The following is a 15,760-nucleotide window of genomic DNA, read 5'->3' on the forward strand; positions in this document are numbered from 1 at the left end:
GAAGGCTGAGAGGAAGAGATATGATTCCCGGAGCAAAGAGGAGGAGAGGAAGAATGGCCACTATATACTTTGACAAATTCATTGCAACAGTCCCCTTCCAGGTTTTCGCTGTTTTGTTTTCTGCTTGATGCCATTGTTTGTGAGTTTCTGGATGACAAGTAAACAAAATAATGATTTGAAAGATCTAAATTGTCCTAAAACTTTCTTTCAAGTAACACATTGGTGTAGGGTGATGTCCTTTTTGCTCACGATTACAGACTCCAGTTTGCACGAGTGGCCTAATGCTGACAAAAGGTAGAAGGGCTACTGGGGCATTTGCCTAATACTTACAATTTGGTCATATGCACTTCTGCACATAGATCAAAATGTATCACCGAGAGCCGTAACAACGTTTTTTTCAATTGAACTTTTGTTGGAGGACATCACTGTCCCAAGAGCCAGGCAATTCTTCATCTATGATCAGACGGCTGTTTTTTGGGTTGCAGCAATACAGTCCCCAAGCTTTGCTCCTTACGGATGCAATGTGGCAACACTGCAGAAATCTCTTTGCTAAAAATAGTGCTCTCTAGAAATGGTGCTTGTGATGCACGGCTATGGTTCTCTTTCCCTTTCCTTGAGATCCTCTCAAAAGGATGAGGTGAAGGAAGGATCTATTTCACTTCTTAGATAAGGCCAGTTTTCTGCGGGGTGGGAGGGTGATGGTGACAAATAGCACTTGAAGCGTTTTTTGCCTATTTAAATAAATGTCTATGTACTTATTAATTCTTGAACTTTGTGTAATATCTTCATGGTTGAATCCACTTACTGTAAGTCGATTTGGACAAAAGCGTCTGCTAAATGAATGTAATGTAATGTAATGTAATGTTTTGATTTCAGCCCACTGGAGCTTCTGCATCACAGAAGTAAAATAAAAAAACTCCAATCAAACTAAAGCAGTAAAATGCTGTCATCTTTGGCAAATGTTCTCGTGATTGTAGACACTTTGAGCGATGCTAGTGCTGCACAGCTCTCAGATAAATGCCACATTACATGAATCAATTCGTACATTCGTCCAATCCACGCATGATATTGTTTACCACAAATTTGTTGAAGTTACACGGCTGGGATCATCCTCACCCTCCTTTGGACAGATAATCCAAAGTCTTTTCAAGGTTTTTCCTCCACAGGCTGCTGTGGAGATGAGCGACCACAAGTTGAACAAAACACGGTACCATCGTTGCTGAATTCAACCACAACTGAGCCTGAATTTTTTATAAGAATTGATTTTAGCAACAGATTGAGATTTCAGGTTTCTCATCACTGTGCGACACTGCGAGGTGCCGCTGAATTTTTCATCTCTATGATTGGTTGCTTCTTGTCAAAGCCCGGGAGACATAGTTAACATCTACTTCAAAGTTTACAGGCTTGTACGTTTATCTTTTCATCAGAAAACTAGATGTTAGATGTTATGTTAGATGATAATGACAAGCTCCTTGGTATTCGACAGTAAGTTGGTTAGCCATACATGTTAATATTTCCAATGTACATTAGAACAGATAAACACACTGTTAAGGTAATTGTTTCCTTCTTTTTTTGTTTTCTGTTTCAGGACACCCTCCAAACTCTTTAGATCATCACTACAGCTCTGTGTTCATGATGAGCACATAGACTGCATGATGGACAACATGACAGCTCCAATGCCGAATTTTTTAAAGCGCAGTGTCCTTTTGCCTTCATTTTTGTACAATGGGATGAAGTTAAGACATGTCGAGACGTCCTTATTTACAGTCTATGTAAATTTAAACCTGGCCTGCCTGCATAGTTGTGGTTGCTGAGCTATGTTTATATAGTGATATATAAACATAAAATATTAGTGAACGATCACAAAGATTGGAATGTCCCTTAAAATCTGAAACAAATTCACATTTTTGAAGGTCATGAGAAGCTCCACTATTGGTAGATACAATTCTAACCCATTTATTAGCTTTTCTTTTTCTTTTCTTTTTTGCACATTTACAATCAAGGATTAGATGAATATCCATTGGCATTATATTCTACCTACACAACATTGTCTATCCAACACACAATGAGACAAAAACGTTCACAATGGCAAACAGATCTAGACGGTGCTTTTCCTCATTTACGTTAGTCTCAGTCATGACACACCATTTCTACCCATCACACAAAACAATGAATTGAACGTTTGTTTGATATTGCATAATTATGCTAAGGGTGAAATGACATGCGGTGCCGTTATCAAAGCTTATTATATAATTATATGTGTTATCAGTGGAGTATAGTGATATTCCATTGCTAACTCTCAGCACCATCTGGATGCATCCATTTAAAAAAAAAAAAAACATCTATTGAGGGCATTTGCACGTACCGTGTGTGATAGGTTGATGTGTTGAAATTATGTTGCCCCTGAGGTTGCTTTGTTGCGTCAACTAGTGATATAGTAGTAGACATTATTACACCTGGCTTCCAGCTCTCCGAAGTGAGAACAGGGTTAGCGATCTAAGCCCCAACAGGAGTAACCTGATTTACGCATGTGCATATACAACACTGTGCATACTTCACAAGTTAATGACTCACGCTGCCTTGTACTGTGTGTGTGCTCCTCTAGTCATGCTGGCGGGGAGAGTGGCCATAGTTTTTTTTTTTTTACTTTAAGTACTGTAAGTGTTTTAGAGGGTGCAGTCTATTGCCCAAGCAGTTAATACTCCCTGTACCATCTCTCTCTCTCGTCTCTACTGTACCATCTCTCTTTATTTCTTCACACTCATATTTAGAGACGGTACTTTCTCAGGAGATCTGATTGCCACATGTACTTCCTCTCCGGAAAGCGATCAGGAATCCTAATGCGCCGGAAGTCCTGGATGCATTTCTCCAGCTCCTGCTCTGGAGTCATCTTCTCCTTATTGGCTTTCCTCTTTGCGGCATCACGTTCCCGGACCCCGAAGGTTCTCACGCGGAGCATTTCAGTCTTGCGGCGCATCTCCGCCTGCTGCAGCATGCGAACTGGTCCTTTAGGCATGGGGCGGTCCAGCGTCTGGATGTTGGGCTGCCGCCTCACGGGCCCAAAGATCACGGTTCCTTGAGGGGAATTGGCCTCAGACTGGGTCTCCGAACAGGAAGTGGAGAGCTCGTTGAAAGAAGTTCCGCTCTCCCCCTCACGCTCACTTTTGTGGCTCTTGCAGCAGCAGTCGCAGTGAGAGGACGACCACCTTGAGGGCCCACCTATGGGAAACACACATGCAAATACACCTGTCAGTTGATCTGACCTCATGCATTAAATTTCCTTTTACAACAAGACTCTCATTCATGCAGAGAGAAACTGTAAGGTAATGTCCCAGTCGGTGACAGATTCCACAACTAATCAAAAGAAACAGCTGTACTGATCAAGCAAATGCTGACAAATGCCTACACAGCAGTTTCAATGTCATACAAATATCTTTAAATGAATATGAGATGAGTGTGTGTGTGTGTGTGTGGGGGGGGGGGGTAAGAATCTGGAAGTTATTGAGATTGACATTTAATAGCTTCATCTAAAGGTGCTGGTGGTTTGAGCATATCCCCTCCTCTGATAAGGAGAACCCCAGGGCTCAATGCGGTTCGTGTCGGCTCCCTAAAAGTCCTTTCCGCATTTCCCTCGGCAAAGCTTGTCTCGACACCAAAGAAATCTGCTTTGCCATTGTAATTTCTTGTTAGAATTGTAACATTGCTCCCAGGAAGGTGGTGCATTATTTTCTCTTTTAGTTCACTCTGTCAAATAAGTGTACAAATGTGCTTTCTACCTTGAGGAGGGTTAGAAAAAACTGTTTTATATATATATATGTATATATATATATATATATATATATATATATATATATATATATATATATATATATATATATATATATATATATATATATATATATAGATGAACCTGCTAACCCTGCAGGTGTCCTGACGTCTTGTCACAAACTGCAGGAGCAGTGAACCAAGTGCAAGCAGAAGAATTTAATGGTCTTCATTTTTCCCCCTGTGCCTAGTCCTTTTCTCGTCTCACATCCTCCTACACTTTTAATTATGAACCAGAACTACTTTACTGTCCTGCCCGCTGGCTTGTGAAGTGTTCACGTAAAGACAGTAAACACTGTAACTCTTTCGTCTCCAAAAGTATTCCTGAACCCTGGTCTCATTAAAGGTACAAATGTGCACAGTTGAAAAATGTGTGCGAGAAAAACAGTGTGCGAGAAATAAACTAATGTGCACAGACTCTAAACCCCTCTTAATGGCTTATTCCAATGTGATGCTACAGACTCAATACCAGTGATATCTCTGAGGGCGCAATCATTTGTCCATTACCCCCTTTCAGTGCATGCACCAATTTATACTGCACAGAGTTCAAGGGGGATTTTAACCTCTCTGTGCATACTGTAATAATGACCTTATCTCTGGTGTGATGATTGCATTGGGCTGATAGTAAGAGAGTCTCTAACAGCTTTTTAATAGCTAATCCATGGGTAAAGAGGCCAATCAGTGCACCAATTTCGCCGCACAAAAAATGAATCTAGCCAGATCCGGCAGACGAGCAGCACCAGGCAAATGGATGCAGGCGCTTTAGTGGGGAAGATCAAGAGGAGGGAGGCTGGGCTTTGTTTCTAAATGGCTTGATGCGGTAGTCCAGAGGGGCAACCCGTTTAGGAAACAAGCCAACACCCAATAATAGCATCATAAAATTTTTAGGCCATGCAGGAGAATGAATTCTATGAAAGCCACTGACAGGCTGAGGAGCACCTGGGTTTTCACTGTGCTTCAGCCGACAGTTTGTCTAAATAGATCCCGACAGAAAATGAATGTTGTCTTGGCTCTGACAGGGACATCAAAGTTTAAATTGGTTTTGTTCTTATGTAAATTGATTTTTTTTTTTAAATATTTAGTATGGGATACAGTCTTTAACGCAAAACATGGATATGTTTTTTAAAAATCGATAGAAGAATGAGTCTGAGTCAAGCTTTGACGTTTTTGTCAGAGTCAGGAAACAACAAAGAGCCCTGTCAGGAAACAAAGTCACTCCTGGGTACGTCTAAACAAGTGGCTGTGCATTATACACTTTAATATCTTTTCAGGGAAGCCATTGATTGCGTTGTGTTTTTTTCTCAGATCCATACAGTCTGTCTCAGAGATCATATTCCAACTACATTAAAAGACTGGGCCTGGTCCTCAGACTAGGCTCAAGCCGTGTCTGCACTTCTCATAAATAACACAGAGAGAGGGAGTCGAGTTCTGCACAGGAGCATGCAGGCGTGTCACACCGGGTTTCCGCACACTCATCTCCGCATCTAATGAAAGCAGGGATGTTTGTGCTCGTGCCCGAGAGAGGTCAGTTTTATGAAAATTCAACTGTCTGGATGTTGGATAAAAGTGACATAAAAAAATTAAAAACATTTAAAGGCTTTAAATGGCAGGAAAGTAGGACATGATGGGGACTGAAGGCAGGGAGCTCTGGCAAAACTCAAATTCAAATGTCACTGAGTATCTTGCCAGATGTCGGCATATTTGTTGTTTTTTTTATCTGTGATGAACTGACTCATCAAGTGTGTTTCATGTCTTAAATGGCAGAGCAGCTCTGCGCTTCCGACATGTAATCTGAGAAAGGCTCAGTGTAATCATATGCTTAAATATGGGAGGCAAAATTTAAATAAAACAAAAAAAATTTAAATCAGCAATCAGCAATTTTTGCTGCTGTAATATAGCACAATACCAGGAAGCCATAACGCATTTTATTTTTTACGTTCAGAGTTGAGGGCCCAAAGCTGTCCGCCTCTCATATTTGAGCCTCTGCAGTGATGTGAACTGTGCCCTCAATCTAAATAAATGAAATACATTTTTTTTTAACACAAAGCAGCATTTTACATCGAGTCTGTCTGACTCAGACAATAAACAAAACTTCTGAATTTCTCAAACGAGCGTTTCTACTTTATATACTTTCATTACGGTTTCTTATTTGTCTAAACACGACAAATCCTGTGAGGCTGAGTCTTGTGAATAATAAATGCTTCGGCTGCTGCATGGTTACAGTGCAAAACATTTTTTGGGGGGTAGAAAAAAAGTGAAAAACACTGCATGTATTCGGGGTAACTTTATCTGGCAGGTTAAATATGCATATTCATGCAGCTAGACAGGGACTTACGCCCTTACGAGTAGAGATGCTCTGATCTTAGACACACTCTTATATTCTCCGGTTACACAAATAATTTTTTACTCTTCCACTGCCTCGGGAAGAGTGTAGTTTACATGCTTGCATGCTAGCTCACAAATTAGGCCAGCGTGTCCTTGCAGCAGAAAAAAGGCTTACTTGCAAAGGCAGTGACTGTCCTTACAGGGAGAGGAAAATCCATTTAACCAAGATAGTCCTATTTAATGCAAAGGTATCACTTCAGCAGTTTGTGTATGACCTAACTGACGGCCACAGCCTTTCTCCTTGCCAGGTATAATAATGTCTGTAATATCTGCATACATTTGAATTTGTCAATAGTAGTTACCCCCGGCACACGCTGCCGAGATAACCGTCACCAGCAGCAGTGGGGGGAAAGAGCTGGTGAGGAATAAGTCAGGGTAACCCATGGAGCTTCACGTGACCTAATTCAAGGACACAGCATCTCCTACAGTCTCTCGTCGGCCCGAATGATCTGCTTTCCACGAGGAGAGTGACAGCTTCACTGGCTGATTGTTAATGGCGAGCGGTTGCCGTCCCCTCCCCAAGTCAGAGGGTGGCTGCCCGCTGAGTGGCTCCCTGACAGGGAAATGAACGAGCAAAAGCAGACAGATTGAAATGTCTATATCAGCCTCTCCCTGTGGGCCTGTCCCCTGACCCAGCGCCATACCCCTCCACTGCACAAGAACCGATGATGCAAGATGAGGTGGGGAGAAAGTGAGAAGCCATCCTGAGTATTCAAAGAGCTCTTGTCAACAGCTCAAGGAAGCCTCAAGAGAGTGGGGGGAAAGAAGGGGGGCAATTCTGACGTCCCACGACCTGTCAAGTGGGTAATATTCTGAGAGGAACATGTATTATCACGCACAAGCATCAAACGACTTTGAAATCCCCACCACAATACAGGAGTTCTCATGGGCAAACTTGATCCACAAAGTCGCATATGCACAGTTTGCGCATGCAGCCATGAACCTCAATACAGAGTCTTATTGTTGGGGGAAAAAAAAAAACAGTCAATGCCTTTCAGAGTTTCCTTCAGTGGATCCCCCTGTCTTCAGAACACTCTGAGCTCTGCCCACAATGTGAGGAGATTCACCTCCCAAGTAGCCATTAGGTGCCTCTGCGGGGCTGAGGTGTTAGATGTCAGAGAGTAAGAGCTGTTATACCTGTTCACCTTCAGCTATATACCCTGTGCAAAAATAGCAGAACTAAATGATACTATTGAAATGATGGCGGAGCAATATCATTCTTTTTTTTAACTTTCTACTTAGGTTAGTTTCTTCTTTGTAGTCTTCTATGAGGGCTGGCAGACACCAACGGACTCCACAGACTGATCCGAAAGGTCGGTGATGTTGTCAGGGTGAAGCTGGACTCTCTGACGGCAGTGTCAGAAATGAGGTTACAGGCGTTCTTGTCGCCCACCCACTCCAAGACATACTGGCTGAGCACAGTGCTTTTAGCAGTGGACTTATTCCACCGAGCTGCACCACAGAGAGCAACAGGAAGTCATTCCTGCCCGTGGTCGTCGGGCATCACAACTCGGACTGTCACACAATGTCAGAGTAATTAGACCATTATTTATCACAAGTTATCTACACCTGTGTGTTTGCAATAACCATCTTAACTCTTGTCTATATTGTATTATAGTGTTCATATACATTAGCATATTTTTTCATACTTCATCTTCGTATTCATATTTTATATTTATATCTTATATAATTTTAGGTCTGTAAACATTTCTATTCTTGGTTGGAGCAACTGTAGCCAAACCCAATTTCCCCCGGGGATCTATCAAGTACTTCTGATTCTGATTTAAGAACATACTGGAATTTTTTAAGTGTTTCATGTTAAGATTTAATGAAGGAATTTCAATATGACACTTGAACATTGCTTGAGATATGAACAATCCATCAATATCTGTACCTTTATTGCCTCATCGTCACTCGGTAATGAAGCAGAAACTGTTGTGAAAGCTCTCCATGACGGTGCGTTCAAGGACACCACCAACATCTGTGATTTGTGAGTCAGCTGTCATACACTATATTTTTTTGTGGGGTGGGGACATGAGCCAATAAATCAGCTTGTGCAGGCATAGTGGGAAATTTAGTCAGAAAGATAATGTTATAAACCAACCAATCTCCGCTTAACTAAGTCTGCAAGATCATTTTAATACTGTGCAGTGAGATGGAATGGGAAATAGTGGCTGCCTATAAATCAATACAAAACCTTGAAGTACAACTTAGAAAACAAACAGCAGCAGCAGCAAAACTTTAGTTAATGACCAAACTCATACAAAACAACCAGCATGGTCCTTCAGTATTCAGTGAACGCTGCTTTCCGAGAATGATTGATTTCAGAAACTACATTTTCCTTTTGAATCTGCACCTTTTCAATAAACTCAGATTTACTCCCAAGGTGAGCCTGATTGTCTACTTGAACTGATGCATTGCACACGGTTCTGCAACTATACGGCACAAGCGCACACTCATGGGCTTGACTTTGGACCATTTTTCTGCCCAGGTGCTCTTTAAGACGTATATGAGTTATTCATGGGCGTGCCATTCATCTTATGTAGGCACTGCCAATCCATCCCGACTCCAACTAGGCTCTCTGGGAGCTCGTAGACAGACCAATCTCGGCCTCCATTACACCCGGGCAATTGATTACTTTCGCCCTGTCTCTCCCTGTCGTCCTGTGGCCATTGTTCAGGAGCCATTATGTCCGCACATCATCTCATTCACAGCCCAAATGAAGACTGCAGAGTTGTATTAACAGAGCACACCTGGCAAGAATAATCATTTTCCATCTTTACTGTATGTCCACCATTTTTGACAGGACACTTCTGCACAGCTCTTTCAGAATGGGGAATAAGAAACTGCCTCTGCTGTAACCAGTCCCAATGTTCAATGATGATTTGCTCTGCCACTGTGATGTGGAGGCTGTAATGTCAAAGCAGGTTATGATGATAGCTAATATTCATCTGTGAACTGACTGAAAGAAGATATTCTATTTTAAATATATGAGTTTTATTTGGATTTTGCCCTTAGAATAGCTTAGCATCTATCTCCCTAAATTGCAGCCCCAGCAGATGAGTGGAGATGGGGAAATATTTTGGGTTTTGAATTTGTTTTTTAAATTTGCCAACACTGTCCTCTTTCCCCAGAGATAGTTGGCAATGAAGAGACGTGGGACCACGTGCCAACAGGGAGGTGGGAGTTGTTAATCACTATAACAATAATATGGTCCCTGCCAATCAAACAACAAAATTTCCGTATCATGTTTGAACAATCGGAATTTCTGTTCGACAAATAACCCAACAGGAGGACCTCAGTAAGTAAGCACATTTCTTCCAAGAAAATGAAAAAAGAAAGAAATGTTTTTAAAAAATATGTTCATGGTAAGAAAAGATTTTGATTTTCTTGTGTACTTTTCAACCTCATGATTTTTATTTATATATATAATTATATATATATAATTTTTCTTCTTCTTTACACTTGCAGAAACGGTCTCCTGTGCGTTTCTTTAATTCAATGCATTGCAAATTGCAGCGACCAGCGGAACGTCTTGATTATTTCACCGAAACAGCTACAACCTCGGCCCTGTTCCCTGTAATGTGTGTGGGTGATCGATTTGATGTATTTCTCTTTGGCTCATTTCAAAGGGTGAACGGGTCACACCAGGTTAAATGTGAATTATTCATCATGGCCATCAGGTGCAGAACCTCTTGTTCATGATGGATGCCCAGAAGCCGTGGCCTCCCGAGGAGACTGCCCTTTTGCCGAAAGTATCATTTGTTTTAGTCTGTGGAGAAACCAAGAGCAGATTTCTAACCAGGGAGGAGTGGATAACAATAATTGAGAGTAGAGTGTCTTCACTTTATGAATGGATGAGCCCCTTTACTGTTTATACAGACAATACTGCACTTTAAATGATTAATATCTACTGTGGGCATTTTTAGAAACTGGAGTCTGCACGCATACTGAGAGTCAGTGTAGAAAACAACTGATGCATTGAACAGGGCGAGCAGCACGGATGATGCAAAGGAACTGACAGGCTGGCAGAGAGTCTCACTTTGTTTACAACTGTGTCGGATTGTTCTTTTTACACTCTCAACAAACCCAGCCTGTTTCTTTCACTCCATATGCGACCAATGGGAGGGGGCATGGGTCGGAGGGGGAGAATGAGAGAGCGCTAGAAATGCTCGACTGAAAACAGCAAACAACAATAAATCGCATCTGTTTCTTGCTCCGCCTCAAAAAAAAGGTGCACTTACATGTATTCTTAGGCCTATCTGCCCTGGGCCAGCCAGTGTCCCACATTCAGAATCAGGTTACAGTATTAGTTCAGAAAGTGGATGCAGGCTGCTGTGCCGCTGTGGAGCAGGGGTTCTCACGTCTGCCTGACTTTGACGTGTCTATCCATCATCTTGAAGAGGCCTTCCTCTCTTTGCACTCACTCTACGTATATGCATCCGTGTGTGTGTGTTTTCTTTCCCCTTGTCTGCTCTCTTTGAACGACAACCCAGTGTCCCAGTCTTGTGCCGAGTCTTACCACCCAAAATCTTGTGCGCGCCTCTCTCTCGGACTCAATGAACTTCCCCGTCTGACACTTGCGTTAATCTATTTTTTGCTCCTCGCTCCCCCCTCTCTTCTTTCTGCCTCGGTTCTTTCTCCCCTTAGCCAGGCCTCATGCAACTTTTACTGTCTCATCCCTCGTGCTCAGGCGCTCTCTCCTCCATCTGCTCGCCTCCCTCTTCTTCACTTCCGTTCAGATTGCTTCTTTAAATTCAATATATCTGTTCCCTTCCTCCTTGTGCTCCTCTTACTCTGCATCATTTTCCCTACAATGCTACTAATTATTGCAGCGTCTCCCCTCTCTTCCCCCGCTTCACTTCCACCTACTAGGGCTGGCTGGGTGTTACCGGGGGTCAAGGCAGACCCCTCTCTAATAATTATCCTTTATTAACAACACTATTGGTAAACTTTATGTCATGCTTTAGTCAGCCCACCCTCTTGCACCTCCAACTAAACCAATCAACTTTTTTTTTCTCCTCCGCTCTTCCAGAGGAAGCCATTCAGAATAATGAACAAAGTGAAAGTGCTTTTTAATTGGCCATATGGTCCAACTCCTCCCTCTACAGAGAATAGAATGAACCACATTTGCAGCCAATTAAGCCATTTTTTTGATGAACAAACTTTGTTTCGAGTACAAACTCAACGCTGATTCGAGACCCTGCAGCAGCATCCATGTGAAACGTTGCTCCCCACTGTTGCTACATTATTCATAAGCCATTGGTTGGTAGAACCTGAGCAATAACCCATGTCCACGCATGACGTATGTGTACTTGAAGTGTACCAGCATGACATATGTGTACATGAAGTGTAACAGCGTTGTGACTCAACTCCCCTGAGGACCCATGGGCAAGGTTGTCTCTCAAATTAGACCCAAACAGAAGTTTAAAGGCACTGGAAGGTTTGAAAGAGGCTGCAAGGAATTGCTGCAATGCCTCCTGGTGGTGTGAGGTACACACCGGTTTCTGCAGTTCGCCTTTAAATCAAGACAAATAAGCAAACACAGTAGGTTATCTGCATGTAAAACTATAAAAAGTGAACTTTTATCTCGATTAATTGAGTAATACATCCTTCCTGTGACAACATAACTACTGTTGCTTATATAGTCCGGATGCGGTTATTTGTGTGGGGAGGTAGGGAGGGGCACCATTTTCATTTATTACTTTACACCCAGTGTTGTTTGTGTTTAACTTCCCAGTTGTTTGCACCATGACTTCTGAAGGTCGAAGTCACTAATGTGATTCACGCCACTTCTGAGAGTATAATGTAGGAATAAATCTCCACTCACGGTAGAAGATGTAGTGCGCGTAATTGGACCAGACTCTGTCATCCGCGTAATGACCGACGGGGGACGCGGTCAGGGACGAGTTGCAGGCCACGATGTGGAAGCCGCTCTCTGACAGCATGTCAAACGCCCTCTCCGGGTGCCTGAACTTCAGGTTAAACCTGCAGGTGTAGCGGTCCGGTGGCCGGTCCGTGTCCCTGTTCTCGTTCAGGGCGTCTCCGAACACCTCCTTCGCCAGGCCGATCCTGCTGCTGATGAAGATCCGAGGCAACTTTTTGGCCTTGGCGTCGGTGTGACTTTCTTTGCCTCCCGCCGCGCAAACGCCTTTCAACGCGACCGTGATGTAGCCATACCTCCTATCGAAGGAGTAAGAGGGGCAAAGCCTCTGGTCGCTGCCCTGCGACGACTCATCGAAATCACTGTTGTACAACTCGTCTGCGCATAGTTTAGACTCGTCGGAGGACAAAAGTTTGACCAGTTCTGGCAGCTGGAAGTATTCCGCCTCTCTTTTCAATCGCCCCCTCTCGGGGAAGTGGTCAGGGAGGACAACTTGCTTGTCTCTGAGGTAATCCAGTACATACCGGAACAGAAAGCCATCTCTGTCTATGAAATAGCGTCCTCTGAGGTCCCGGGACAAGTCATTTGAAGACCCCTTCTTGTTGGAGAACAGCTTCCCAAGTAAGGAATTTGGAAAGCTTGTCAGTGTGGCGTGACGAGTGTAATACACCTGTCCACCCACGTTTAGCTCAATCACATCCGATGGAGGGTTTTGCACTGAGCCTTGCTCTTTTGCGGGCTGCGTTTTGCAGTTTTCGCTCAATGCCATTTTTCAGATCTTGCACGAAACCCGAGTCTGTACCACGGAGCGCAAATGTCCCAGGAGTTCAGGGTGTGGGTTGAAGCTGCATGGTGTTGATGCAGTCACATCCGAAGCACAGTCTTTATTTAGGCTGCAGTCCTCACAGCCAGCGTCTAATGACAAACAATCCCAAGGTGCGCCTCCAGTATATCCTTTAACCCCATGCGTAAATGTGCCTGCCCACGGTTTATCCTTTTTGAACACAATCGATTATCACAACCAGCATCATGTTACACATGTCCAGTGCGGTGGATCATGAGTGCGACTCCAAAGACACATAATCCTTCACTTCTCTCTGAAATTTCCCACCATCAAAAGAAGTCCAAACATCTTTTCTCCCAAGTTTTCTGTGGGAACCTCGCCCTCTTGCGCGCGGCTTCTAGTTCATCCAGTCCAAGATGAACTGAAGAGTGTGTCTGCATCCCATCAGCCTGCTACTAAGCGTCGCTCCTGACAAGTGGGATGCTGAAACATGCGTCGAGGTTGGAAGCGGGACTCCTCCATCTCTCCAAACTGCTGAGAGCGGAAACGCTTGGTCCAGTGGAAGGTTTAAGATTGTGCTGCTCTAAACTGTGCGCGCGCGATAGAGAGAGAGAGAGAGAGAGAGAGAGAGAGAAAGAGAGAGAACCGTCCCATGAAGTGATGTCTTACATCATCTTAAAGGAAAATTACATTTGCAGGAGATCGACATAAAATGGACTGATACGCGTGCGCGCATCTGTGCAGTTCTTCACGAAATTCTGATCCAGCCACGGGCGACGAGCAGCTGGCGTAGCGGATTCGGGTCTAATGCAGTATTAACATCCCAGCGTTGCGGATTTTAATCCCTTCTTCTGAGTCTTCACAGGGGCTTTCGCATTTACATTTTACGCTTTTAGCTGACGCGCTTATCCCGGGAGAAGGGTGAGGGGTTAGATCCCACGCAGCGTCTTGCTCAGAGACTCCTCGGCAGTGACAGCCACGCGTGTTGGTCTCCAGGGACGTTGTAGGCGCACTTCTACTCTAACTCTTCTTCTGCAGGCTACAACTGCCTAAGAGGACTAAAACATTATATAGAAATAAAGGACAGTTTCACTCTTCTGCCTCCGACTGAACAGTATCATTCTTCTGACCCAGAACACTGACTGATATGAAAATTGAAACCCTTCCTCATCGATTTGACCCAGTGAATTCTTACTTCAGCACCACGGACAGATCTCAGCCCTCCCCACACAGCTCCATGCTCTTTCTCCTGTAAAAGAATATGGCCTCTTTACAAGAGAGGGGGGAAAACAATGCAGTGATTGATATCCCTTTATTTTACACTGAGAAGTCTTTTGACACATCACATCACCCCTTAGTGAATTTCGGTAACAAATCTCCCATAAAGGTTACATTCCTTGCAGTTTTTCCCAGCAGTTTTGTGGAGGGTAACTCGTGGAGACAAAACCTTAAGGCAGTCACTTCTCTCTGGATTGTAGGAGCAGGAGGACATGGGTTTGGGACTGACACATTATTGCTCAGGGCCTGCTCTGTCATGGACCAATCACTATACTCCACAGTGACGCCAAGAAACTGTAGGGCGTAAAATCCAGTTTGGTAAAAATGAGACACAAGGCTCCATTTAAGGCTTGAGAATGCATGTCAACATCTATAGATACATATGCAGTTATATGTAGGCCACACGCTAGTTTTGTTCACAAGGCATACAACATATGGGGGAGCAAATTGGAAATATACATTCAAAGGTTCATGTTCCCCTGAATATGGGGGACTACTTTTACACTTATTGGGTTTGTCCCTTTTGTCCACTGCCCACATCAGGTGGATCTGGCTTTCAGTCTGTTCTGTTTGTTTGTTTTTCAGCTTGTGTCTGTGTGTGTGTGTGTGTGTGTGTGTGTGTGTGTGTGTGTGTGTGTGTGTGTGTGTGTGTATGTGTGAGACTGATGTGTTGCCAGGTTGTTTTAAATCAGAGGCTTTCATTACTGCAGTGCTGAGAGAAGGCGTCGATGATGGGAGAGCACCCTTGACTCGTGGTTTTGAGGAGGCAGCGGTCACGCTTTGCCCTGTTAATTCAGACTACATTGTGCTGGAGAGGGGTTGCTAAGCAGCCACTGGGGACTGAGTGGGATTCAAACAGTGGGGATTTGGAGCGACAGTGAGCACGCCACTGATCTCCCTTTCCTGTGATTTTAGGTTTTACAGCTTACAATAGAAATTATGTTGTTAAATGATGTTGATTGTGTGACCCAATAGCATCCAAGTGGACACAACTGTAGATAGGAAATGACATCTAAAATCGTTTGGTATAGTTTACCGCAGGGATTTTGTTTCTAAATTCACACATAGCTAATGTGTGGAACTTGTATAACAGTATAACTTGGAGTTCATTAACTAGCCCCTGCTTGGGGATGATTCTCTTCCCATATGTGCTATAAACCCTGTTTCTTATTCATCTCACTCACCCTCCCATTAGGAGCCAATCTTCCTGCCTCCTGTCTTTGTTTGATTTCCTGCCCATGCACTTTACTCCCAGGTAAGTATCTGTTGTAAGGGGTTGAATTAAATGCAACTTCAGCATGAATAATGTGAGACAATATGGGTCCCAGATGAGTGTGAATTAAGGAAATATGTATGTGCTGTCACATTAAAATGACAATTGAGAGTATTGCAAGCGCTTGCATTATAATGTGCAGTGTGTCTTGAGCAAAAATGCAAAGAAATTACAGCCAAAACTCTAACCCAATAGGCCTGACCCATTAATGGGCTCTAACTAACATATTTGTGTTCCACTTAAGAAAGCGGATCAAACACCAAAATTAAAGCTGCATGCTGCAACAACATTTCAGACTGGACAAAACTGATCAAAGACAATTTAGCCAGTT

The 15,760-nt window shown here is 43.4% G+C and overlaps 1 protein-coding gene across 1 annotated transcript; it reads right to left on the reverse strand.

Moving 5' to 3' along the window:
• Nucleotides 1–2,616: 2,616 nt before the first annotated feature.
• Nucleotides 2,617–13,535, reverse strand: LOC118320050 (BTB/POZ domain-containing protein KCTD16-like). The gene is made up of 2 exons (XM_035650827.2): nt 12,041–13,535; nt 2,617–3,219 (listed from the first exon to the last, which is right to left on the reverse strand). Exons 1-2 carry the CDS (start codon nt 12,861–12,863, stop codon nt 2,768–2,770), a joined length of 1,275 nt encoding a protein of 424 aa, XP_035506720.1. The 5' UTR covers nt 12,864–13,535; the 3' UTR covers nt 2,617–2,767.
• Between the last annotated feature and the right edge of the window lie 2,225 nt (nt 13,536–15,760).

The sequence above is a fragment of the Scophthalmus maximus genome, chromosome 9 (genome assembly GCF_022379125.1).
Source record: "Scophthalmus maximus strain ysfricsl-2021 chromosome 9, ASM2237912v1, whole genome shotgun sequence".
Classification (NCBI taxonomy): Eukaryota; Metazoa; Chordata; class Actinopteri; order Pleuronectiformes; family Scophthalmidae; genus Scophthalmus; species Scophthalmus maximus.

What these genes read in the sequence shown, in the direction of transcription:
- LOC118320050 (XM_035650827.2), bottom strand. Translation starts at nt 12,863, where the DNA reads ATGGCATTGAGCGAAAACTGCAAAACGCAGCCCGCAAAAGAGCAAGGC. An exon ending in CGCGCACTACATCTTCTACC is followed by an intron (nt 3,220 to 12,040) that starts GTGAGTGGAGAT and finishes TGTTTCCCATAG; the next exon opens with GTGGGCCCTCAAGGTGGTCG.